Genomic DNA, 27,011 nt, shown 5'->3' on the forward strand with positions numbered 1-27,011 from the left:
AATTTTACCAGATGCGAGAGGACAGTCTCGAATCGGCGTAAACTTTAATTCTGTACGAACGAACTTAAAATGGCTTCGCAAGAAACTGCTAACAACGCGTCCGAGTCTCCTGCGGACCGCAAAGAGAATATGGTAAGCTACAAGTTTCGCTTTTAAATTAGACACATTCGATCGTCATCAATAATCTTTTGTGATTAAAAGTCATTGGATTTGAAGATCAGTGTAGATCGCTTTATGGATGAGGTCAACGTCGCCTAAGCAATGATTTCATATGCATTTTTACGATACAGGAAAGTGGAACGAGGAACATGCAACTGTGTGTATAAGACTCACGAAATTCTGCATCAAACAGGAATGAAATTTTGAGAATTTTTAAGAAATTGTGTATTGCATTTTTGTTACAGGTAGAAAATCTACAACGAAGTTTGTTATGTGATATGTTGTGATAATTTAGTTTCTATTCCTGCACTTTAAAAGTCTGCATTTCCATCAGTTTTTTAATAGTTGCAACGATCAACAATTATTAAGAAAATATTCATTTTATCAGACGGTTATTTTATTTAAAACACTGTTCTTGTTCGATTGAATCTATTCAAGCTTCACTTTTTGCTAAACTAGTCTAGAAATTGAACTTCCCATCATCACCTTAAGTAATCTAAGTGATAAAATGTCGATGTAGTCATATCGAGGCAGTATGAACTATAATTTATAAATATCAATCTCTAAAAGTATATAAAAAGGAATCATTGCAGTTCTTGGACGATTGTGCCCCTTGTAGGAAAAATTTATGTCACCAGTTGCTTGCATCCGTGTCACGAGCCCACACGGATTTATGATAGGCAAATTACTACTGAGGCGTGTAATGAACTCTGAACTCTCTAAATTACAGTTTGAAAGTTCGCTGACAACGAGTAGAAATAATGAACGAAGCTATGAAACTCATGCTGAGATCTTGATTTTAAAAACAACACGAAAACAATGTTCTTAATCTAAACACAGCATAAATTGGTATTCCTCTAACAATCCTTAACATACTGACGATCGACTTAACAACTACAAAAAATAGATAGAATCAAACTGAGAAGACAACATCTTTTATATTAACTACTCTTTCAATCTTCTTGCATTGTACAAATAATAAAAATAATTAATTTTTCAATCTATACAAATAATTCTGTCGTCCAAATATGGGTAATACTGTCAGCATGTCAATCATGATAAATATTGATTCCATATAGAAATTGGACAAAAAGATTAGTTTATTACAGTCTCGTAAAAAAACTTTCTGCAAAAATTTTCTAAGCTCCAGGTGAAAGAAACAATAATGGTGAACAAAATATTAATTTCTGTTGTTCATAATACAATCGTAAAAGGTAATTACAAAAATTTACTTAATATTTTTCCCATCACTATTTCTGCTTTTATCTGGAGTTTAGAATATTCTTAAATTCGCAGTGTAATTATTCTCTTATTGGACTGTAATAAAGAAAACTATTTGTTTGGTTTCTACATGGAATCTAGTATCACAATGCAATTTTTATCACAATTAGTGTATTATTTCACTTTTGAATAAAGTGTCATTAAATTCTGCTGTTCATGTCGCAATTGTAAAAGAGAATTATAAAAGTGTACTTAATAGCGTAAATTCGCCGAAAAATAAATTACCGTAGAAATGTTAAGTTAACGCAACGTTGGGTCTTAATCAATTAGTGAAGTTAATGAAAATAGACGTCTCAGCTCTGCCTGGGTCCAACATGAGACTTGATTAGGTCTCACATGATTGGTTATCGCGATTCTTCGACGAAGAATAGGCCTATAGATGATCAATAGAGTACGAAGGCGTTAGCCCATCTCTCAACATAGTGGGCGCGATCAACTCGCAGCCAAGGGTGTTAGGGTCCTGCACGAGTTGGGTGAGATCAGCCGCGCCCCACACCAAAGCTGGCTGTGACTCACAATCAGTTGCCTCAACCTGATTTTATCTGAAGCCAGAAGCGCATTGCCTGTCCGATTTTGATCGAACTATTTCGGATACATAGAAAGAATTCTCATGTTTCTATACCGGGTGGTATACTGAAAACTAGAACTTAACAGTTTAATTCTTATCAGTTTTTCAATAGTTCTTTTAAAATCAAAGACTAACAGTTAAGAATTTCTTCAAAAGTTGTCCAAAAGTTACAACACTCCCATTCATAATCCATCAAATTATTTAGGTTAACATAATGAAACAAGTTCTTTTGATATTATTATTTCAAACAATATTGAAGAGCTTGTTGATAGGCTTCCGGCAAATACAAAATTAACACATCTTCTTTTAAGATGAAACAATTTTTAAAGAAAGGAATACTTGGCTTATAGTATCATATATTATTATAAAAATAAATAAAAATTCAGAGTTCTATTTCACATTCAGTCATTTCAAAGTTTTATATCACTTAAGTAATTTCAAAAAGGCTATTCCAGAATCACAATTAATTTTACTTCAATTTTATTTCAAGTGTTTGAATTAATCCTTTTACATTGAAATCACTTAAATTTCAAATTTGTTATCTTGCAAACATGTTTAAACAGATTTTGTAATTTCTATACGTTTCAATTAAATTATGGATTTGAACATTTCATGTACTAAGTAAATATTTATTATCAATAAGTGAATATTGTATCGTGAATGTTAGTAAAACACAAAATGATTAAAATAAGCAACAATTTAAAATTTCAATAATTTATGCAAATTTATTGCGTGTTTCATTAATTTTATTTAGCTTATGCAGAATATTTTCTTTATAGATATAAATGGTCTTCCTAATTTGAAAACAATATTTTATGCAAATCTAATACGTGTTTTTTAAATTTTATTTTGTTTATGCAGAACATTTCCTTTGTATGTACAAATGATCTTCCTCATTTGAAAACGATTGATCGAACATGCTGTCGCCTGATCAGCTGACGCAATCAAGGTTTCATTGGATCCTGAACTTCGCACTATTTTAAAGACCTAATTTCTGCGGCACACTCGTGCATACGATTTGATGAACCTCTTGGAACGATTCCGCTGATGTATTTCGTGGAGAAACGAAAGGAAACAGTCGTGCACCGTAAAGAGAAACTACTGCTGCAGGTCACGCTAGCCTGAAATGATTCCCGATCGCGATATATGTTGATGGTATACTGTAATCATTCGTGGCTTAATCCCATAACGAGTGGAAAGTCGATCGGTGGCAGGTACGGTGTATGGATCTTCGAGACATCACCGGTTTCCATTATCGAATGATCGATGGGCTCAGGGCCAATATCAACCACCGAATTTTCACTTGCTCATCGGGGCTTCGAATTCCCATTATTTTCGCATTGTTCCAATCGATTGCTTCCAATGCCGTACGGCAAATTAATATCGCAATAATTGTACTTGCAGTTTGCATGACAAAAGCATTATTTATGGTTCCCTAAATCAATAATCGGGATCAATTGTTCTTCGTGGATGGAATTCAATTAGGAATTTTCGCTGCGACCGAAAGAATTTATCGGTTTCTAGTTATAGCATTTTGATACGAATAACAGTTAAGCGAAAATTTATATTATAGAATGTAGAAAATAGATCGATAAAAACTAAAAGCCTTTTATAACAAACTTGGTTTACGAAAAATATTGAAAGATATGTATAAATTTTATTAAAATTATTTATGGAATTACTTTTCCTATCACGTCGGTGCTGGCAAATATCATGGTTATCATTACAATATTAATTACTTTCCCTATTAAAATTACAATTTATAAATACAAAATATGAAATTGAATGAAAACGAGATGATGTTATATCAACATTTGTATCAGTAATTGTATCTGCCGGTTATATTGAGAGTACACGTACCATGCGAAATTTGAAGTTACATTTTCTGGAAAACGAGGTCTTCACATGCATCATGGATTTTGCCGCATACTGCATACAACCCGTTCCAATATTGACCTGTAAAATTAAAACGAACTTCATTTGTATTAAAGCAATTTTGTCAGGAATTATCATCGATATGATATCGTTTGTCGATTTAGTTAAAAAAGTAGGTTGCGCTTAAAAAACATAATCCGTTCGTTTCGTGTCATTGAAGTCTTCGTTATTTGATACACAGGATTCACACAGTTTTGTAGATCACGCTCTGTGCTATTTAAAGACTTGCAATTCGAGACTTCGAATATACGTATATAAAATTCAGCGCTTGCTTCTGCAGAATTACCTCGAAATGAAGTCTCCGCTTAGAAAAGAAAAAGAGGGTAAATTTATGTTCTAAAGAGTTGGAACAGCCCCTGGTTTAATGAAATATAGTTGGATCAAATAAATTTTGTTCATGTTTAATTTAAATTCGTACATTTAAAGAAATTATATATTATATTATAGACGATTATAATTAAATTTTTGCTCGATACAAAAACTTCATTATTACACGTTTGGTTTGGTTTAAATTCGGAAAAATTCTCTATATAATAATTATGTAATTTTTCATGAAAATTCAATAATGATTCTATTTAGCAGAGAGGTATTTCTACTTCAAATTGCTAACATTTTTATAATCGTTGAACATTTTGAAAATTCATAAGCTACAATTTACATAATATATTTCTATCAATAAGTTAAGTGCAATTTCGAATATTCCTATCTTTTTTAATAATATCGGCAATCGATGATCCAGGTAGTGAGCTTTTGAAACAAACAAGTACAAGTTAAGTTTTCATATTTTTAAAATTGTTAAATTATTAAAATTATCAGCAACATACTAAATACTCTTCAAAAATTAATTGAGAAGAGAAAGAATAGAAACTTGTCCTGTTTATCTTAGTTATGAAAAATTGTATTTTTAAAAAATACCTTAATACTCTCAGTATTTTATTGTTAAAAAATAGTATGAAATCTTAAAAAGTAGCATAAATAACAATATCGACATATTGACGATATCAGTGCAGTACATTAAATTCTCCCCAATTGTCCTTTAGCTCGTAAATAAAAATGGACAATTTGAGAAAAGAAGATACGATTATTCGAGTTTTGCTCCTTGTTTTTATAGTTGTTGAGAATCGGCAACTATAAAAACGAGCCGCGAGGCTTGATCTTCTCTTCCCAAATTGTCCATTTTTGTTTCGAAGTTGAAAAACAATTTAGGGAAAACATAATACAATTTTAATAATCATAATACATAATCAAATTTTTTGAGAAAACAGTTCTTTGAAAATCATCTCTGAAAAAGTTTAACGTGTACTTTCATCTGGCAAATGTCAGATCACCTCTGAATAAAACGCAATGATCAGTGCAATTTCATAATTAAATAACAGATCAATTCAAAGCTCGGATTCAATCTTCCTCAAACCCGGCGTGGATTGTCACGAGTTATTCTTTCATAGGTAAAACCAAACGCAACATTACCACCCGGATTTCGGGCGAGACCGCAAGGTCCACCTGGATCACCAAGACAGCCAATAAATAATGGCCCTGTAGGACAACCAAGGCCAGTCCTGGGACAGCCGCCGCAAATCCGTTTCGACAATCGTGCCCCTGTCAGACCGTCCGGTTCAGGTCAATTCGTACAGCTCAGGCCGTACGGGCTGCCGAGGCCACCTGGAAATCAATTGCCACCGAAGCCGCCTCAGCAAGGTCAAAACTCACCTCAGCAAGGTCAACACCCGCCTCAGCAGAGTCCATATACACCTCAGCAGAGTCCATACACACCTCAGCAGATTCCGAATCCGCCGCAGCAGGGTCAGAATCCGCCAATCGTACTGAACCCCCGTTTCGCTCCGTCCCCGATCAACAGGACCGGTCCTCAACAGAGGCCTAGATTGCCGCATCCTGGTAATTTCCAAGGTCATCTGTTCCCGAGAAACGCACAACCGCCTCAACACCCAGGCTTCGAGCATCAGAACGCACCGCGCACCCCGGACGTTCTCGCTCGACCTCAAGAAATCGCGAAGAGGCAGCTGCAACGAAATGAATCGTTGCTGAGCTTTCCGCAGCAGAGTCTGTCACCGCAAAGAGAAGATCGAAAGCCTCCGCTTCCGCGCATCGTGGTCGAAAGGATGGCTGATGTCGATAACGTGAGGAAGCAACAGCAGCCCGAGAACTCCGTTCCGAAGGAGAAGCTGCGCGACAACGCGGAGAATGACGATGACGATGATGTTGTCATGGACAGCAAGAAGTCGCCTCGTCCCGACAGCAGGGACAGTGTCCAGTCGGCGAAGAGGCCGGAAACCGCGACGATAAACGGCAAAGTGGACGTGAAACCCACGGAGCAATTCAATGATAAGCCTAACAGCATCGCCGCGGACAGCAAACCTGACAAGGCGGAAAGTCAAACGGTGAAATCCGCTGGATCGGAGAACCGTTCGCCTTCTGCGAAGCTGGATCAACCGCGTTCAGAGCCTGTCAATGAAAAGCTAGAGAACAAACCGAAGGGATCGGTGGATAACGCGATCGAGAAGCCATGCGAAAAAGCAGACGTGAACAGAGAGACTACAAACCTATCGGCGGGAGAGAAGAGAACGACTCCTTCGCCAACACCGTCGCTCAAAGACGATAAGTCAAACAAATCTGCTAAAGAGTCTTCGAACGAGCAGAAACCCAGTGAACAGGAATTGAACGTTGCATCTCCGGATAAGTCGCGCACAAGTACACCGATTGAGGCGAGCCAGAACCAGAAAGACCAAGGACTAAAGACACCGTCCAAGTCCCCGGATAAATCCCGCTCAGTAACGCCGACTGAACTCGGCGAGAGTCAGAAGGATCCTGGGCTAAAGACACCGTCCAGGTCTTCGGAAAATTCGCGGTCGAACACGTCCCTGGGAAGCAATCAGGCTGAGGGCGAGCAGAGTTTGAAGACACCTTCGAAGTCTCCGGACAAATCGCGCGCGAGCACGCCGGCCGACTTGACCCAAAATGAAGAGGAATCGAAGGTGCAGGATAAAACACCGGATAAGTCCCGAGCGTCTACACCGGCGGAAGTAAATCAAGCTAAAGAGAATCTTGACGTGAAACCGAGCGAGAGTGAATCAGCAGAAGTGAAGGACAATCGACAACAATCGAAAATTGTAGATGAGGATGTAGATAAATCGTCTGAAAACACGGCGGCAGCAGCGGAGTCTAAAGCGCCAGCTGAAGCGCCAGCTGAAGCGCCTGAACAGCCAAGCGAGGAGACGACAGTGTCGAAAGATTCTTCGGATGAAAAGCCGAAAGCAGCTAGCGAACCTGCTGCCGAAGCTGCCGAGGAGCCGCCTAAGTCGGCGGAAAGTGTGAAAGATGCAGTGAAAATTTCTGACGACAGTTCGTCGGAAAATCTGCAAAAGCCTACTCCAGAGTCGAAACCAACTAGTCCTAGCGTGAGTTTGCCTACCTCTGCGAAAGAAACAAGAAGTTCGCCGAAGTCTCCAGTATCAGCCGAGGGCGATGGAAAATTGTCAGCGGCGGAATCAATGTTGTCTCCACCGAAAACCCCGGAAGACAGCGTCAAAGGTTTCGATAATGGACAGCGAAGGTCGCTGTCGCCGAAATCGCCGACACTGGCTAGTCCCAAGTTGCCGGTTTCCCCGAAATCACCAACCGGTAGTGCAAGATCCGCGGGAAGCGAAAAGAAACGAGCCAGTTTCGTTGAATCCTTGGCTGATCAAGAGGAAAGATCATCGAAACCAACTACACCGAGAATTCAACGAGCACCCACACCTGCTAAGTTACATGAAACGTTGGAACCCAAGACCGTAACATCGACGACAGGTTTTTATTTGTATTTATGGAAAACAAAGGAAATTGTTGTTGGCTACAGAAACATTTGAATCGAAAAGAATACAGTAATTTCGTATAATTATTCTGCAGCTTGCAATTAGCGTTACTGCAATATATTTTTTCGCACTATTTTTGGTAGATCTCTTTGATTAAGTAGTACTTTTGACGAAGGAGTACTAAGATTTTGCTTCAGAAATGCAGGGCGATACTTTCGTTTTTAATACCTATATGGATATTGGATAGAATTAAATGTTGTTTGCTTTTCACAGGTATTGAAAATGGCAATGGAATCGACGATTCACCGCAATCTAATTCGGTAAATATCACAGGTTTCATTTGTAACGATGTATATTTTGTTCCATGCGTAGATTACTAATTACCAGTGCAATATGTTTGTAGATCCCGGCAACAAATGGAGTTGAGGATTCACCAACGAAAAAATCACCCTCCAGAGTTAAGGATGCGGACAAGAGATCAACGGCCGGTTCGCCTGTAAAGTCGCCAAATAAATCAATTAAGTCATTACCACGAACTCCAGAAACTCCATCATCGACAGCTGGTCTGGAGAAGAAAAGTGAGTATCGTTACATACAGTATTGATAATATTCAATGCTAATTAAAATATGGGGCTAAGTAAATAAACGGTTCTACTCTCCGATTTTACGTTGCCTATTTGCAGTAATATTTTGATATTACAAAAGAATTTAATTTTATATTTGACTGGTATAAAGATAATGGTAATTTTGAATATTAAAATGTTATCACTCGGGCCAAACTTAATTTTGTTTAACATTTAAAAAATTATTTTAAGACATCTTCTAATGCGCATAATTTCTCATTCCCGCCATCTGTTGTATAAAATATTCGTTTCGAGTTTCTGGAAAATTTCCAATCGTTTAATAATGATCTTTGTTGTCTTAATGAATGTATGCTCTTAGTAAATATGTCACATGTTCAGTTCTACATATTTGATTTTGACGAGATCTGGAATGTTACCAAGTTTTAGGTAGTCCTACATTGCCCAGAGTTCTGATCTGTTCTGATCAATGTTTTGGACAGTCTTAGTTCTCATAAAAATAATGCACGAGATCTAATTGATACATAGGTCCAGAAAAACAATTAATCAAAAATCACAAATTATACAACGTCTACTAACTCCGTGAAAAAATTAGTAGTAAAGTATTATGTCATTACAATGATATAGGAAAGTAGGATATTTGATAAGATAGTATTGTATGATGTCAGATATAGCATATACTTATACTACTTTCACACCACATCCCATCAGTATAACTAAATGGAACTGTTACATTCTTTTTTAATAATTGGATCTTTTATTCTATGCAGTCTTTATTTTTAGCATAAAAATGCAATTGTACTTTAAAACTATAAATTTCAAAATTATTGTAGTTCCGAATGTCTGATTGTAGTGTACACCTATATGTAGACACTTATTTCAGGTGTTCATGGTGGACACCTGAACGCGAAGTAACTTACATTCATTGATGACACAAACTAATACATATGATTACAGCAAATGGATAATTAAAGACATGATATTTTTTCTCAACAACTTGATCAATAATAATATAACTGCAATTTATTATCAATAATAATCATAATTGCAATACATTACACTTCTATTACTTGAGATTTGCAATCTAGAAGTGTGATAGGCATCTGTTATAATTATGGACGTATTTCAATTATTTTCTTCCAAAAAACAAGCTATATATAGTTACTTGAAATATTCACACAAATATGAAATCATTATGTTTTAATAAAGCATTGTTACTTCTTTTATTTTTCTTGCAATAACCGTTCATTTTCTATAAATAATATTTATCTTATTCCTACATAAAGGATTATTTAACAACATATGTGTTCAAGTTTTATAGAAAATTTGAAATATTACTGAAAAGTTACTAGTGGTGATTCAGCAATTGATGTAAAACAATACTACATATTTTATAGTGTCATAATTGTATGAAAGGAACACAATAGGATTATGTTTCATGTATGTACATTTCTAATATATGACAACTTGCATAGAAGTTCCCATGAATAAAGTTCAAGTGGGCGCAGCACCATCACCAAATTTGAAGACGGTACGATCGAAGATCGGCTCGTTGGAGAACACAAGCTACAAACCCGGTGGCGGTAAAGTGAAAATAGAAAATAGAAAGCTCGATTTCAGCAAGGCACAACCGAAAATCGCTGCAAAGAATGAGAAATACACACCCAGCGGAGGCGATAAGAAGGTTCATCTCATTTCTGTTCTTTGTTTCGCTTAAAATCTACTACATTTCAATAATTGTGAACCGAAACATTTGAATATAGTCTAAACCGAAAATTTGAAACGTCTGAACTTGGGGAAAAGAATCCAGAAACAAAACATAGATACATTAGTTGTAAAGCGTTGAAGAATAATAACAAATATTGCCTAAGTAGCTTGATTGAATATTGTAAAAGTTAGCATTTTTATTTATATGGATTCAATTCATGATACAATATATACACACAATTTTAAGTGATGATTGGGCTGTTTGATCAGACAGCGTAAAGTGAATGAATTCTTTTTCCCATAAACTTCACATATTTAAGATTGCAAGTGACGCTGCCTTTCTTATATTAATCAATTGTATATTATTCATAATTTATATATTTTTCTGTGAACGTAATACAGATCTCTCAAGTTAAACTCCAATGGAACGCAAAATCGAAAATCGGATCATTAGATAACGCAACATACAAGCCTGGTGGTGGTGATAAGAAGATCGAAACCGTGAAACTCGACTTCAAGGACAAAGCAAAGCCAAAAGTCGGTTCCAAAGACAATGCTAAACATACACCTGGAGGTGGTAATATCAAAGTAAGACTCTAAAGTAATATATTAAATAATTAATGTTTCCCCAATCCTTTGATATCTTACAAATTATAAGTAACATTAGTATTTCAAGTTTATTCTGAAATGAATGCTTAAAATTTACTTTGACAGTTTATTTTAAATATTAACAGTATTCTGATGTTGATACTAAATTTTGCGCAAAAATAGTTTCTACTAGATCGCAAAAATCTCCTTGCTCCATATTAGAAAACCATAATGTAAAAAATATTTTATACTTCATGAAAATGATATTAAAACAATGTTCTATAAAATATAAAATATTACGTGTATTGTTAAAAATTGCATTCTTAGAATTGTTGTTAGTTAAATATCATGTCCTTGTAAGTATTGAAAATGTTCAAATAGCAAATTATATTAGATGACTTAGGACAAAAAAAAACTGCACAATAGGAAAAGATAAAATTTCTACAGTATATCTAAAATTTGATGTCATTTGTATAAATGAAGAAAAATATTGTTTGCTCTGTTTAAATAATTTTGGCTGCTATATATGTTAGAAAATATATCTTACATTGATGTTAAATTATTTCATGAGATTATTAAAACCATACTAATCTACACTTTTTTATAGTACGAAATTATTATTAATATCATAAAGAATGAGCAAGTCATTAATATTTACAGAAGTATAAGGATCTATTTGATTTAAATACGTAATTTCATATTCAATCTTTTCATTTTCTATGACTCTCAATATGCTGTCTGAACATTTTCGTTACCTATAATATATATTTGTCATGGATTCATTTTTCGAAGTTAATTGAAGTCAATTTCATGAACATTTCTGGTTTCATGTTCATGACAGAACATCGAGAGAAACATTTACATTTTTTCATTCCATAGATCCATATATTTAAATGTGCTTTCTTAAATGATTAACTTTCTTATTCTAAGGTTGCCATATTTTCGCTTGAAGTTACCTACATATTTGTTGTTGTGGCGATAAATCATTTCCATAATGAAATGCTTGCCTTTCGTTTTTAAACACATATCCGTTCGTTGTAGACATATAGTGCTCGCCTCGTTCATATGCCACGAGAATGTTCGACAGTTTGGTAAATTAGAAAACGAGTATCTTCGGAGTTAATTGCATTATTGCATGTAGAATGTTAATGTAGGCTCTATGTCCTAAAGTTCTATCGATTAGTATCCTCGAAGTTCACGGAAAACAAGAATTCAGACATAAAGAGAAATGATGCATAACGTCTGTGCTACCACTATCTCGGATATAATGAAAATCTATTCGTTTCTTTTACCAAACTCGTTTCGTAATCAAGTTATTATATCATTGACAAAGCAAACTTTTCTAATATTCCTTCATAAAAATTTGATTACATGTAATGATGATTACATATTACATATAACATATATGATAGCGCTTCCAGATCTAGAAACATGTCAAGTTTTCAATAGAGAAAAATCAGAGGTCTGAATTTTAGTATTATGAATTATTTCTCAATAAAAGTCAAATTTTTTCAACTGATATTTTTTACAAAACTTGTAAAGCACAAATTACATTTAGAGTACACCATTCCTGTGGCATTTCCAATAATCTCACGAAGTATGTCCTAAATCAGAATTAATCTGCTTCGATTTAGGTACAAATTACAATAAAAAATGTTAAAAAAATCTGTTTCCCTTAATCAAAGTCTTGATTTTTGCGAATGACACTGTATTTTTTATTTCTGAGAGTTGTAGTCGATACTCAAAACATTAATATGAAAAATTATTTCTCTCCGATCGAATTTTATATCTCTACTGTTGTTGTCCAATGTCAGTTGTCATGTTACTTTGAATATGTAATACTGTTGCAACAAATTAATTTTTGACATTAAAGTTTTTAATCATTGAATTAAAATTTCTGAATGCACAATCGATCTTTGTATGAACTACGGCCCCACTCAATGAAATAGATAATATAATTTGTAAAAATCAAGGTGTCCTTGATTTGCTATTGCATTATGGGGAATATCACAAAATGGTAGATACTGTACTCTATATATATATACTCCAGCAGCAAATGGATTAATACCTCTTATACATTCTCTGGTCACTTCGCGTAATTTGTTATTCATTTCTCTTAATGCAAACGGAAACCGTAATCGCTGTAATGAAATAACCCTTCCCAATGGGGATGTGTGGACTTCTTGATCAGCAAGAACAGCATCGTCCCGTCGTTAGCAAAAGGTTGACCCCTGTGTGCATGTGTTGTCACCCATCATTATTAACAAGTCATTATTGTTTGTTGGTGTTCAGTCATCGGCAACGCCACCTAAGACGCCACAGGATGCAAACAACGACGTAAGTATGTCAAACAATATCATGAAAACACAGACCTAGCTTTCTCCTCCTGAAACACACATAATTGGTCACTCGACATCATCTGGTACCGTAATCATACCGGAAGCCAAATCATGAATTCGAAAATTGTGAGGGAAGTAATTGATAGAAAGTATATAATTAGAATCTATGATCACGATGTTCTATCAGTATTTACCAAATTTCGATTAGTATTTACCAAATTCTGAACCGTAAACGAAAACTCGCAAATTCGTTGGATGAATATCTATTCTTGTCTCTCGTTCAGAAAATAGAACATACATTCTCGATACTAATTAAATTCGATCTGGAGTAAGTATGTGAAATCGGTACGGAGAAGTAGAAGCATGCTTCTGCATGTACTACCTTAGTGTACATATTTGTTTCGAGCAGGAAATCTCAGCTGTATGCTAAACGCGAATTTAGTTTAGAAAGCACGTACGATGCCCCGAGAAATCAACTGACAGATAATTGAGACGTTTTCATCGGCGAACTTTCTATTTAATATTTTCTTTTCTAAATAGCATAGCTAATGGTTCACAAAACTTGATCGCAAACGTTGTTTTCAGTAGTCGATCGACTTCAATTTACAGTTGAGCGAGGATTAATAGATGGCTCGTTACTACTTTCAGATCCAAACGGTGAAGGTCGATATCAAAGCTGAGAGCAAAATCGGATCTCTGGATAACGTGAAGCACCGACCAGGTGGCGGCGACAAAAAGATTTTCAACGACAGAGATTATCTTCGACAAACTGGCTCGAACGTGGAAAGTCAGTGCGCCAGTGGATCACAGGTATGATTTTTGTGTAAAGTCTTAACGAGTCAAACTGATGCAACGACGATCGAAAGGTTTCGATTCGAATCACTAATCAAAAGAACATTAAAATTAATCACTCATTGTTTAGATACACAAATGTGTACAGTAATTTTGTTTATATGGTACAACGCTTTGAAATTGCACCAACTTCGTCGAAATTTTTATGGTTTATATGAGACGTATAAAATGGGCAATATATGTAGAATGACAATGGATCTTCTTAATAAGATGAACAAGTCAAATATACATATATTTTACAAAGTCGCGTTTGCTATTTTTACATTAATGCAATTAAATGATAAGAACTGAATTTTATACCTCATTCGAATTGTAAAAATTAAGATATAAACTTGGAAATCATCATAGTTTCAAGTTTACCATTAAATAAATTGCCTGTTATGATGCGTTTTGTATCACTGTGTATATTTTCTGCTGAAAATGCTTCAAGACACGCATTGTACGCTTTTTTGCAATTTTGAACATCTTTTAATTAACATAAGAAATAAACAATGAAGCTATTTCTACTTTTTTAAATTACTATTTCTAAAACAATTAATGTAACAGTAACTGATACATAAGTTTATTAAAAAGTAGATTTGAAAATACAAAAACATGAATTTTCGAAGAACAAAATATGACTTAAGATAATTAATAATTTATTGATTTTTCTTATTTACAAGAAAACAAACATATAAATAGATAAATGAAGCAATGAAGCTTTAATATTTCGCTTTATATTAGTTGCTTAACCCTTTGAGGCACGTATTTCAATTGCTTTTATATTTTCTTACGTAACTAATATTTTTAGAAAAATCTAGGCGCACTTACAATTTAAATAATTGAAAACGACAACGACAAAAAGATACTATACGATAAAATGTTTCATGTATATTCCGTTACAAAAGTTGGAATAGGTAAAACTGAAACACGTATACTTATTGTTTAAATCGTTAAATATTTGAGAAATTCGACAACATGATCGAACTGTTTATGTTTTTTCTCTAATTAAGCAGAAATGATATTAATCAATTGATCTTAATGGTATTAAATAGTATAATGTAATTATAATTGTGGAGAAAGAAGTGCCATGAACTGGAATGCAAACTATACAAATGTAACACAAAAATACTTTTGTGAATATTTATAAATATGTCAAATTAATGCGTGAAGACATCACGAGGTATTGGAAATGTTATATTATACAGGGAGAGTTATAAAAAATAAAATATCTGAGTAATGACTAACGTGCGTCACCGCAATACAACCTTGAGATGTACCTATGTTTAATAATTTCATTTTTAGCTTGCAAAGCAGTAATATTTAAGGTGTATATCACCTCCATAGCTTTATTTTTACATTATTGTATAATAATGGAGTGGAGTCAAATGTTTACAAACGATTGTGGCGGTCTTTTTTAAGATTGTTGTACGAAAAAATTATCGAATTTTTTCGCTTTGTGTTTTGCAAATAATTTTGGAACATAAGTAAGCATTAAAATGATATTATTTTTATATTATGTCATTTATAAAATATAAAAGAAAGGAATTCGGACATTATTCCTTGTACCAACCTGGTGTTAAATTTATAACTGAATAATTACCTTTTAAAATCTCTTATTGTTGTATATATTATTATATATAAACAAATTTTGAAGCTCATGTCATGTTTAAATTATATACTTTGTTATTTTAACTTTGTAAAATTAGTAATTGTTTCCAAACATATTCAATTGTTTATTTTGCCCAGTTCTGTTTGATACTCCATTTGTATGATACAATACTAAAATTCAATTATGTTCTTTTCTAAAAATATTTACTAGGCATTACTCAAGATCTGCAAATATTTCTATCGTATTTCATTTAGTTTTCCAATCTTTCTCTACGTTAACGTAAATTTCTTGAATAATAAGAGAACCACATTAAATTGACATATATATGAACGGTTCGTCTAAATACACCGGCGTCGACAAAGCGTACTGTACAGCAGCAACATAAAACTTCGATGCTTCAAAGGGTTAACGTGATCGAAACTAACACGACCTTGCGGGCCACCCTAATCCAGATAACTGTGTTATGCCCGCAGAGCCCCGTGCCCCCTGGCACGATCGCCGACATCAAGAACGATCTGCCTACTTCGGACGAGAACCTGAACCAAGAATGCTAGATCACGAAAGCTCGACCGCTAAACTCGCTTTTCGTGTCATTTGCGTCTAATTAATCACCCCATATTTTTCTACCCCGATGGTCGGATCAAAAGGGCTGCGTCGACCCGTTCGCCGGGTCAGGAACGAAATAACGTATGAGGACGAACAAGCAATCGGATTAATTTCAAACGTAACGCGCCGCGCGATCTTTAAACATCGTCACTGTTTTTCAAAGAACCACACACGACTGCAACAATTTTTCCGTGCCATAACCAAAAAAAGACAAAAAAAAAAGAAATGAAACGAAAAAAAGAACAAGAGAATAAAACAAACTTTTCTACACGACGAAGTTGTGATTTTAAACAAGGCGAAAAAAGAGAGCGCTGTGAAGGGCGGCAGGAGTCTTCTTCCTCGTACGTGCGCGCCCTTCCGATCGATAACGTTGCACGATGCATTATACGTGACTCGAGCGTGATATGGCAACCACCTACGTAACGACGAATCAGTTTTTTCGTCCTACCGACGCATTTATCCACAAAGTACTCGTTAACAGCATCGTTAGTTCACGATCATTGGTTTCCCGGCTCGTTCGTCGTGGACGAGCCGAACGCTAGGAGGAACGACAACACAGAATCGGATAACTGAGAGGACAGTGTTGGAACGAGAGAGGGACAGTTCGCGATGCTTTTTCAGATCGCGAAAATGCGGATAAAATCCGTACGAACGGACAGTACTATTCATCTCATTGTATAGAATTCAGCGAAGTTCCGTCGCTCGCGGGGGCGGATCGCTGATCGCGCGCACGGTTCCGTGGATTTTTATAAAGCTATTCACTTTGTTACAAAACTATTATACAGCGCCAGTACGGGAAAGTGTTTCTACCAAACGAAAGTTACGAGAGTGCAACGCTTTCCTTGCTTACGGCTACACGCAACGCAATAAGATCCCAGTGTCCTTGCATTTACCAGCCCATTGTTCCCATTGATCACATTTTTCCGATCTGAAAAGGAAACGCGGTCACGTGATACACGTAGATTAGACAATGTGAGTTCTCATTTCCCATGATGGTCTGGAACACGAGATCACTTCCCTAAGAGACGAACACGTAAACACGTATGCAACGTACGAATCGCATAGCAACAGACTCAATGTTCAAATCGATTAGTGATGTGACTCATAGCCCGTGGGTAGGTGTATTTTTGTTAAACCGACAGGGTAGCCCGTAGACAAGGACAAAGCTTTGTATGTGCTGTAACAATAAACGCGAGAATCTGATGCTAATTAACGAATCGTTACGGGAAACAATAGAACATCGCGCCACTGTAGATCCTCGCCGTAAAATCATTCAGCTTTCCTGCGACACATTCGCACACACTGTTAGCCTGCACATGGAAACGTTCACTTTGTTTCTGGGACGATGTATGGTATCGTTTGTGATAACTAGATTGCGGATGTTATGCACAGAAACAGAAGAGAAATTAAAAGAATCGAGGGGTATCGAGACGTTGCTTTCGACATACATATTGATAAGGGAGGTTCCCGGGTGTCCAATTAGTTTTGAGAAACTGATGATTAGAAGTTATAGTATTATAAGAAAATTTGATATTCGTTAGAAAAATAGAGTAAAAGTTTAAATGACCTTTTTCCGTAAATTTTGTCTACTTTTTGAGTTTTCCTGCATTCGTGTGAGTAGGAAGAGAAAAACTTGACTCTATTCTAACGGTGGACGTTGACCATTATCTTCGATAAAGATCGAATTGCGTTTGAATATAGTATTTAATGAAGATGTATGAATGTATGTACGGACAAGAAGCTATTTATTTTCTTATTTATTATACGTTTCCGTTATACATTGGTATATATGTATGTTGTACATATACAACATTATACAATTACTTCATATACATACTAATATACACATTAATGCACTTCTAATTATTATGCAGATCAACAAATTATGTTATGAATTAAAATTTGTAAAATGAAAAGTATTATTTATTAATTTAGTTTTCCTACATCGCGTAAAAAAGGTTCGGATAGGAATTCTCCGGGCGAATGACACTTGTATTAGTTAATAGAGACGGTGGAATACTATAAAATTGTTAGTTAGTTGAAAACTAAATGGACATCCGGGGAATCTCCTCTTTGTAAGGTTATTGAGAAAAGAAAATTTCTAAGTGATTTCTATTTGTTGCAGATAATTGTTATATTGCATAATGACCCGGAGTCTAGCAATAATCAATGAAGATTTTACTGTTTATCTTGCTTTTGGAAAGTAACAGACACTCCTCTTATCGTACATTGACATTGCATGGAGTGAATTATACTTGCAGGTAACGAAGGGGGATGCTTTTGAAACAACTTCTGAGCTGTTAATGTCAATCTAGATTATATAATAACTGGCAGGATGGTTTTTTGAGCGTCTCGAACAATTTCAAGCGGTACTGTATGTCGTCAGAGAAGCAAGGGGCAAAGTAACGAGCACGGCATCGGACATTTAAACGTTTAAGAAATATAACAATTTATCGTCTGAATAACGAACTTTGAAGTTCCGATCGAACGTGTAAGGTAACGAGTGCGGGTAAGAGTAGCAGCTGCTGCGCGAGGTATAGCAAACTCGTGAAATATTGATTTTTAAAGCAACAGTATTCAGTTTCGACACTCCCACGTATTTGCCATTTTACGTATTTGCTGTACCTTGTTCGCGGAATTGTATGAAAACTGTTCCAGATTCGTCGGAAAGGATGATGTTGAATGAGTGGTTACAGCAAAATTGAAGACAATTCGCACGAAAACCGAACGGTGAATAATTATCGGTGTTATGTTTGTAACGTTAGAGACTCGCGAAAACAAATGTCAACGCTGTACGTGCAATGATCACTTACATCGTACTCGCCTACTTCCGGGTTAAAGCCAGATACTTCGTATTTAGAATAGTTGAGTTATAGAGGACACATTGTATATGGTGATGCATAAATCTTTTCGGCTATAATTGTGCAAGTTTTGCTCTTGCCATGCTAATTATAAGTATATTCTGACGTTAGTCACACGAACGAGCATATAAATAATATCGATTAACGATTCCAAACGACCGACGGCTTTATTCCGTCGAGAAAATGACGGGCCATGAAGCACGCGTTGTCGTTTGAAGCAGAAAAAATGAATTACTATTGTGCATCACTGTTAATCAAAAGCATGTGCGGAGTATACGTTAATAGAGCGAACTGTACAATTAAGTTCAAAGTGTATAGTAAATAAAAACATCATAGTAACGATAAACGATTGTATATTCGAGATGAAGTTTCCAATAAAACCATGTTTTATCTTACGATACAATACGTTTTCATCGAAGAAACGCCGTTCTTGTGTACGCTCCGTACATGATATAATACGCTTGAATAATTCTCACATTCCTTGTTATTCATCATACCCGTTAAATTAACTTGCTTTAATTCTCAGACTATCAAACACCGAATTAAATTGATTTCTTTCTTTCTTACGATCTGGATAAAGTTCATTTAAATATATAAATATACGCGCTGTTGGCTGACAAATATTTTCGCAATTTTTGAAGTTTAAAAATTAGTTGTACTATGATTAATAGAGCGTGCTTCATGTAAGCGTCACATTGGAAAAGGATGAGAAAATTTTGTCAATCCAGTAATATTCAGCATCGTCACTACATTATTACTACATTATTACACTTGATATCGCGTCACATGCGCATTCATTCGTGGTTATTTCGATACTCTGAGAATTAATGGTAAGGGTATAATCACCTACTGACAAGTACGATATAATATAATCGATTCTAACGATAACTGAATACAAAGTTCTCCTTTAAATACAACCTTTATTAAAGAAGTTGAAACATATGTAACTGTCTGTTCGAACATTCTATATTCTTTCAACACTATACATAAAGACATTATTTGCTTGCAGTGCAATCGATGAATATTTCAAGCCATAACATTCTATTAATTTCAGATTTCCTATTTCAATATATGAGCTATATTGAAAGTTGAACTCATTCACTCGGTCCAAGTTGCAGTTACCATTAACAATTCGCGAAGTGAATGAACAATTTGTCGCTGACTTTTTATTACAGTCTTATCAGGCGATGCAACCTTGAAACTAAAAAAAAGGTAATTTTTCGCACCTGTAGGGAAACTCGGCAGAGATGCTACGATAATTTCCTAGTCATTTAAGATTTATGATGATTCAACGAACTTGAGATCAGCATTGATGAGCATAACATGCTTCCGATCCGTTCATAAAATTGCTTATTCAATTTGAAATTAATTATTTGAAATTAAATAAAAACATATATTTATTGCAACGGCCATTTCATATGTTACAACATGTGATTGAACTCATCGTCTTCTGTAAGCAATATTTCGAATGCAGCATTACGATAGATTTTAACATAATTAGACTGGTGTTACTAGAATTAACAGCGAAAATATATTTCGAAAAAATAGGATTCATTTGAGAGGCGCCGATTCACGATGAATTTGTTTCGTCAAATTACATCAGTTCAAATTTCATCCTAGATCATTAGAGGATCCATTAAATTGAACTTTGTTGTCAGAACCAAGAGGAAACGCAACTGGAAACACGACGTGCAATCACATTGCGTTTGAATAATAGAATACGATAAATTGATAACCAATACCGTAGGTACACATGTTACCCTTATTTATTACACACACGCGCGCGCGCGCGCACACACACACAAAACGATGAAATCTCGTCGCTGGTTTACTATAAGATGGATAGTATAAGACAGTTGCGAATGGATGACAAAATAGGAATGAATATTAAATAACATCGATTAAGTGAACGTTTCAGTAAAATCTCGATCGCCATCGCTTTCGAACGACTCATACAATCTAGAAAAATATGTAACATATGTTTATTGCTTCCACATCGATTATTATACACTTCAATTCAATTAATGACTCGATTCCGGCAACAAATTAAATAATATTGAATTGTTGCAACTACTATGAGTAATCACTTCATAGAACACACTTGTACAACATTCATCCCGCATACCTATCAGTAGTTTCAGAAGACTACTTATGTGTTCTAAGACTAATTACGTTCTAATTATGTTTTTTAATTTACGAATCGATTGAATTCAAAATCTCGCGTGCAGAAAATAATTAACAAAAGAACTTAGTATATTAGTTGCACAAAGCAGTTGCCAGGTCGTAGATAAGTAGACGTACATGTAACTATTGCTTTTTATACACAGCATGAATCGAAATGTCGGCATATACCGAATAATTAAACTATTATTCTAACATTGATAGCTACAACGTCGCACTGATTACTGGGTACCTGTTTACACGATTGAAAAGTATGAGGGTGCCATTCTTTGAAATTAGACAGAAGGTTTGTTCTGTAAAGAATTCGTTGTTTGTCAAAAGAGCAGACACAAGACACATCACTACACTGGAAAATGTAACCCATTGCTGTGTATTTACGGCCATTTTTTAATAGATACATACAATATTTATTATCCTTTCTCGAGGTTGTAGTGCATTTATTCGTCTACAAATCAAAACTATCACTCAGGCAAACATAAATCGAAGATTGGTAGATTAGATAAGTAGATTAGTTAAATCGTTTGAGGAGATTCATGCACGCGAAATAAAGAACGGAAAATGATTTGGTAACTTTGAGGATAAAATTGAATTGCTGCACTATAAATTATAGCTTTATATACTGAATTTATGTATAATGATCAAGAGATAATGCGAGATTTTTGTATAAATAATCTACAAATATTTGTTCTAAGTTATATCGATTAACGCTATTCTGTCGCACAATTTTTGTACAGTAGATACTACTCGCAGCACACGTCTTAAATATTAGATTCAGCTTTAAAACTGTACTAATTATATTTAGTACATTCACTTCAGTTGCGTTAATTAATACGCACAGAGTGTGTGCCTCACCTTCACATACTACACTCGGTGGACACAGAATGATCGCTACTTTTCACCGCCACTTATACCAAGGTTAGTCTGCACAAACTTTGCAATCTTTACACTAAAAAAAAAACAGTAATATAATATTATTGTATCTTTAATGTTCTTATAAGAGTTTTTCAATATGCACAAACAGAGAACAGATAATATTATTTCAATGTTGTTTCTTATTTATAGTTAATTAAATCATAAGTAACTTCTGAGAATTTGTATTCAATACTTGAAAAACAGTAGCAATAATATCATAACTTATATTGATTAAAAATCTAATTTAAACAGATTTAAATTTCAGATTTTATTTTTTAAGTTTTACATTCGAAATTAACAAAATTTTTTTTTCTGTACATAAATTTACGTTTGAAATTAACAAAATTTGAATCTAGATTTCATATTTTATTTGCTACTATTAAATTTGAATTATAAATATAGGTGAGATCGAAGATAATGTTTTGTTTTAGGATTTAACATCCACATTTTAATGAAATAGAATATACTGTAATTATAGATATGCATCACATAAGCACCGAAAATTGAGGAAACATATCAAAACATACCAGACTAATTACAGAACCGTGTTTTTCAGCTTGAAACCGTTGAAGAGGTCAGTTCCCTTTCTACTGAATTACTGAAGGAAAATTTACCGCAACCACCGCCTACCACTCCAACAAAAATACGAAAGCTACCATCACCATCTTCTATGGTAACACCAAAAGCGGTTAGAAGCAGTTTTGCTAAAGAAGCTACTGAGTCCAAAAAAAATTTGTCGTCCAAAGAGACGGCGAAAGTGGCGAGTGAAGTAAAAAAGAATTTAAATTTGGCGAACAGTAAAACCGTTGCCGAAGAAAAGATTATAAAATCTCCTACTTCGCCGGAATACCCTAACAATCCGCGTTTGAAAAGCCCTGACAAATCTTCTTCTCATACACTCAGAAAAGTGTCCCCAAAAAATATACGACTTCCAAAAATAGTGCCGTCTCCCACGCCACCAGAAACCACGCCGATTACTGAAACTCACTCTAAAATCAGTTTACCGAAATTGATAGAATCTCCCACGCAATTAAGTAGCGTTGCACATTGAATTATTTTCGTGCTAGTACAAGCTTGTCGATGAATTATTTAACATTTATGAATCAGATTTTAGCAAGATCTGAAATAACAATTACATGAAATTGCTATTTTATAAAATAATGAATAATGATACAGTAACAAAGAGGTCCTGAAACGAATAATGAATATTAACAATTTCTAATAAGGAAATCTACAATAAAACATAAACGGAATATGTACGAAATTTTATTGTAAATCTGAAAGTACTAACATTGTTAATTAAAATGTCAATAAATTTTTAACGAAAGGACAGGTATGAAGCTTAAAACAATCGAACGATTCGTCACTCATCAGATTCTTAGTATTTATTAAATAATTTCTATAAAATAAAAAGTTTGAATGTAGTATAGCACAGATGTAATTATCCTTTCACTTAAGTATGCACATAATACAATGAAATATATTTCTATGTACTAGTAATATTTAATGTACATAATTTTACAGAATACAGATGTATTGATTTCAATAGAAAACAATGTTCAAAGAATTTTTCATTCGAACTTTCAGAAGCAAATATAAATATTTTTTTACAAATAATAAAAATAAGAAATACAAATTACTTGTTGTTAATAAGAAAAAAGATAATGATAATTCTTAAATACAACGTAATGTAATATAAATATGTATGCGTGATTTTCAATGTACAGAAACAAATGTCTTCATTATATAAACACTTTCGGAATGATGAATTCGGAGTATGTTCTAAAATATGATTTTAAAAATACTTGACTCTAAAAATACTTGATTTGAACAATTATATTATTGGCAGCTTTCTGTTATTATGTAAAAAACTATAAAATACAGTAAATTATAATAGTATGTCTAGATTAATTTTTCTTTGGCAGTGGTGGTGGAACTAATGTAACTCCAGTAAAGTAAGGATGATTTAATCCTTTTTTTGCTGTTATCCTCTGATTTGGATCATAAATCAAGAGTTTCTATTAGAACAAAAAATAGTTAAGATTGATACAGGAAAAAAATGTATGAAATATAAACTTCGATTTATTGTAAAAATATAATTCTCACCAAAAGCAAATCTTTGGCATCAGGTTCAAAAGAAGGTACAACTTCATCTAAACATTTTGGTTCCCACCTTGGAAACATTGACGTATAATCAGGTAGCTGTGAGACTCCAGGCCAAATACTTTCATCGGGTGTACCTAATGTACGAAATATTCTGAAAAGCTGATCTATTTCTGAGTCCCCTGGAAACAATGCTCTCCTGGTTGCCTATGGGATTGATATAAATATATTGAAAACTTAAAATTATAATTAAATCTGACATTTTTTATACTACAAAATCACAATACCATTTCTGCAAATATACAGCCAAGGCTCCAAACATCCACGGCATTGGAATACAGTTTGGTTCCTAAAAGTATCTCTGGTGCTCTGTACCAAAGAGTTATTATTTCATGTGTATATGTTCGAACAGGAACACCAAAAGTCCTTGCTAATCCAAAATCTGCCAATTTTATATAACCTTCCCGGTCTATTAACAGATTCTGTGGTTTTAGATCTCTGTGTAAGATGCAATGAAGATGGCAGAAGGAAATTCCATTCAATAATTGAAACAGATAACTCTGCAAAAATAACAGACTTGTCTTTGAAGAATGCATGCACCTACTTTCAATTCTGATTACTTTTTAGAGCAATACCTTTACAAGAGCCTGATCTAATCCACCTTTAACAGAGTCTAGTAATTTTTTTAAGTCTTGTTGTAAGAATTCAAAAACAAGATAAAGGTGTTTGTCACCATCTACCACATCAAACAACCTTACAATATTTGGATGAGTAAGTTTCCTTAATAATGATATTTCTCGAATAGCAGTGGATGGAACACCTTCACTTTCCCTGATAGAAATTATATATTAATATTTGGCAATGAAATAAAATATTTATAATATCCATAATGATTGTTACACAACAATATACAATTAAATTCAAATTAAAATATATATAGAAATTTAGGGCAGGTTTAAATATAAATTTAAATCAGAACTAGGTCACCCCAGAATTAAGGCTTTTCTTATTTTTAAATACATAGTTTCTGAAGTACCTATAAAATTAAATATTAATAAATTAAATATAAATTGAATAAATTATTTTTGGAATTGTTTCAACCTACAAGTATGATTACTACTAATTAATTTCAAAAATAATTAGAAGTATATGTGATGCAAAATCACATAAATAAAAATGTTTAATATCCTCAAATTATTTATTTGAATCTGTATAAAATGCTTGGAGTAACCAAAAAACTAGACACTAAGTATCCAAATTAACATTACTTCTGGGATGACCAAATACATAATTCATATTAAGATTTATTCTATTATATGAGTAAAACATAAGTAATTAAGTAATTTCTAAAGAACATAAACTATAAACAGTGATTTAATATCATATTTTACACTTAGTAAGACAAATAATATAAGACAAACTTATACAGGAAAATCCACTGATAGCATTAATACTTGCACTGAATTAATTAAAAGCTGTAAAACTAAAAACCAGGCGAGCATAGCACAATGGAACAAGCTGAATAATGTGGTGCTACGAAAATTTAGTGTAACGTGGCCCCTGCAGATTCAGCTGATCCCAATGTGCAAATTAGCAGATATGTTAGCAATGCATGTAAGCAAAAGCTTAGCTGATATGATTAATTTATTTCTTTCAATGTTATTTGTATTATAAAGGTGTAGTAATAGTAATTCAATAAAAATAATTATTCTCTAATTTACAAAATGAACAAATATTTGATTTTGCAAAATATAAAGATATTTTTAAATAATAACGTTCTTATAAATGCAAAAAGGAATACAAAATTATAAGTTAAAATCTAAAAATATTAGTTACCTCCAATAAGTATGAGATGTCCATGCTTATAGAAGTGTTCTATTACAAAATTTCTTTTATTGATTAATAAGAAATTGTAGTACAACATATAACAATACAAAATTTCTAGGAAACTAGTTCTATATTTGAATATTGCGTATACGGATAAATATAAAAAGGATATTTTTAATGCAATGCACAATATTTTGTGTGAAATATCGTTAAGTACTATTTTTATATATTTATAAAATGTACACCTAAATATACTTATAGGCTTTAAAGCAAAATTAATGTAGCTTTAAGCTATTGACAAAGGAATTAGATGTTCATTTTGTAGTTAATGTAGAATTATAAACTTTTCCGAACTCGGAACAAGTATTCATCAAAAGATAGATGTTTGTAAATAAATATTGTAAGTTACATACGTCTCGAGACGAATTTTCTTAAGTGCCACCAGCTTCCCAGTCAACTTATCTTTCGCTTTATAAACCACCCCATAGGTCCCTTCCCCTATTTTTTCGATTTTAACGAAGTCGTCCATAACCTCAACGCCACGTTCGACGTTGTCGGTGCTCTTTTCACACTCCGTTTTAGTTGCCAGTTTTTATCACTATTCTGATATTATTTGAAATTATATATTTATAGAACATTAACAATAATAAGCGTAATTTCTAAACACTTTTACAGGTGTTGTTTAATGAAAATTCTTTGTTTATCAACACCGCAGTCACTTGACATGCGTGCTACGTTGCCGCCATTTTTGATGAGAAAATTTTAGAATCTCGATTCGAGAAGTCGATAAAATCGAGCAATACATAGATCGTTTCATTAGGTAATCGGTGACGAAATGCGGAAATAAATTCCATAACAGGTAGTTATATAGTTTATCACTTTTGCAACGTTATTATATAGTTAATTATGATTCTTTGTTAATTACAATGAAATCATTCCTAGATTAAGTTTGAAAGTAACAAAAGAGTGAACAGATGGAGGACAGGAAATGACGAACAATAGGGGTTGAAAAAATCAGTGCGTGAAATACTATTTTTTCTTATTTATGGATGAAATAAGATGCAATGAATAACACATATCGTCGACAAATAATTTTTTTACATAATATTTG

The 27,011-nt window shown here is 33.8% G+C and overlaps 2 protein-coding genes across 6 annotated transcripts; one reads left to right on the plus strand and one right to left on the minus strand.

The window, feature by feature from the left end:
* Positions 1-26,312, plus strand: tau (microtubule-associated protein tau). 5 transcript variants are annotated; one of them, XM_076527128.1, is made up of 9 exons: positions 1-132; positions 5,389-7,747; positions 8,026-8,072; positions 8,156-8,330; positions 9,812-10,017; positions 10,443-10,628; positions 12,921-12,965; positions 13,616-13,777; positions 22,527-26,312. In XM_076527128.1, exons 1-9 carry the CDS (start codon positions 70-72, stop codon positions 23,019-23,021), a joined length of 3,738 nt encoding a protein of 1,245 aa, XP_076383243.1. In that variant the 5' UTR covers positions 1-69; the 3' UTR covers positions 23,022-26,312. The 5 variants fall into 5 exon arrangements, with proteins under 5 accessions (XP_076383243.1, XP_076383242.1, XP_076383244.1 ...); XM_076527127.1 differs by having other exon boundaries at positions 2-132; positions 9,809-10,017; XM_033483548.2 differs by lacking the exon at positions 22,527-26,312 and adding an exon at positions 15,884-20,950 and having other exon boundaries at positions 13-132.
* LOC117227972 (cyclin-dependent kinase 2) lies at positions 23,789-26,662 on the minus strand. The gene is made up of 5 exons (XM_033483551.2): positions 26,314-26,662; positions 24,709-24,904; positions 24,361-24,633; positions 24,077-24,280; positions 23,789-23,988 (listed from the first exon to the last, which is right to left on the minus strand). Exons 1-5 carry the CDS (start codon positions 26,427-26,429, stop codon positions 23,878-23,880), a joined length of 900 nt encoding a protein of 299 aa, XP_033339442.1. The 5' UTR covers positions 26,430-26,662; the 3' UTR covers positions 23,789-23,877.
* Between the last annotated feature and the right edge of the window lie 349 nt (positions 26,663-27,011).

Source organism: Megalopta genalis, chromosome 17, assembly GCF_051020955.1.
Source record: "Megalopta genalis isolate 19385.01 chromosome 17, iyMegGena1_principal, whole genome shotgun sequence".
Taxonomy (NCBI): Eukaryota; Metazoa; Arthropoda; class Insecta; order Hymenoptera; family Halictidae; genus Megalopta; species Megalopta genalis.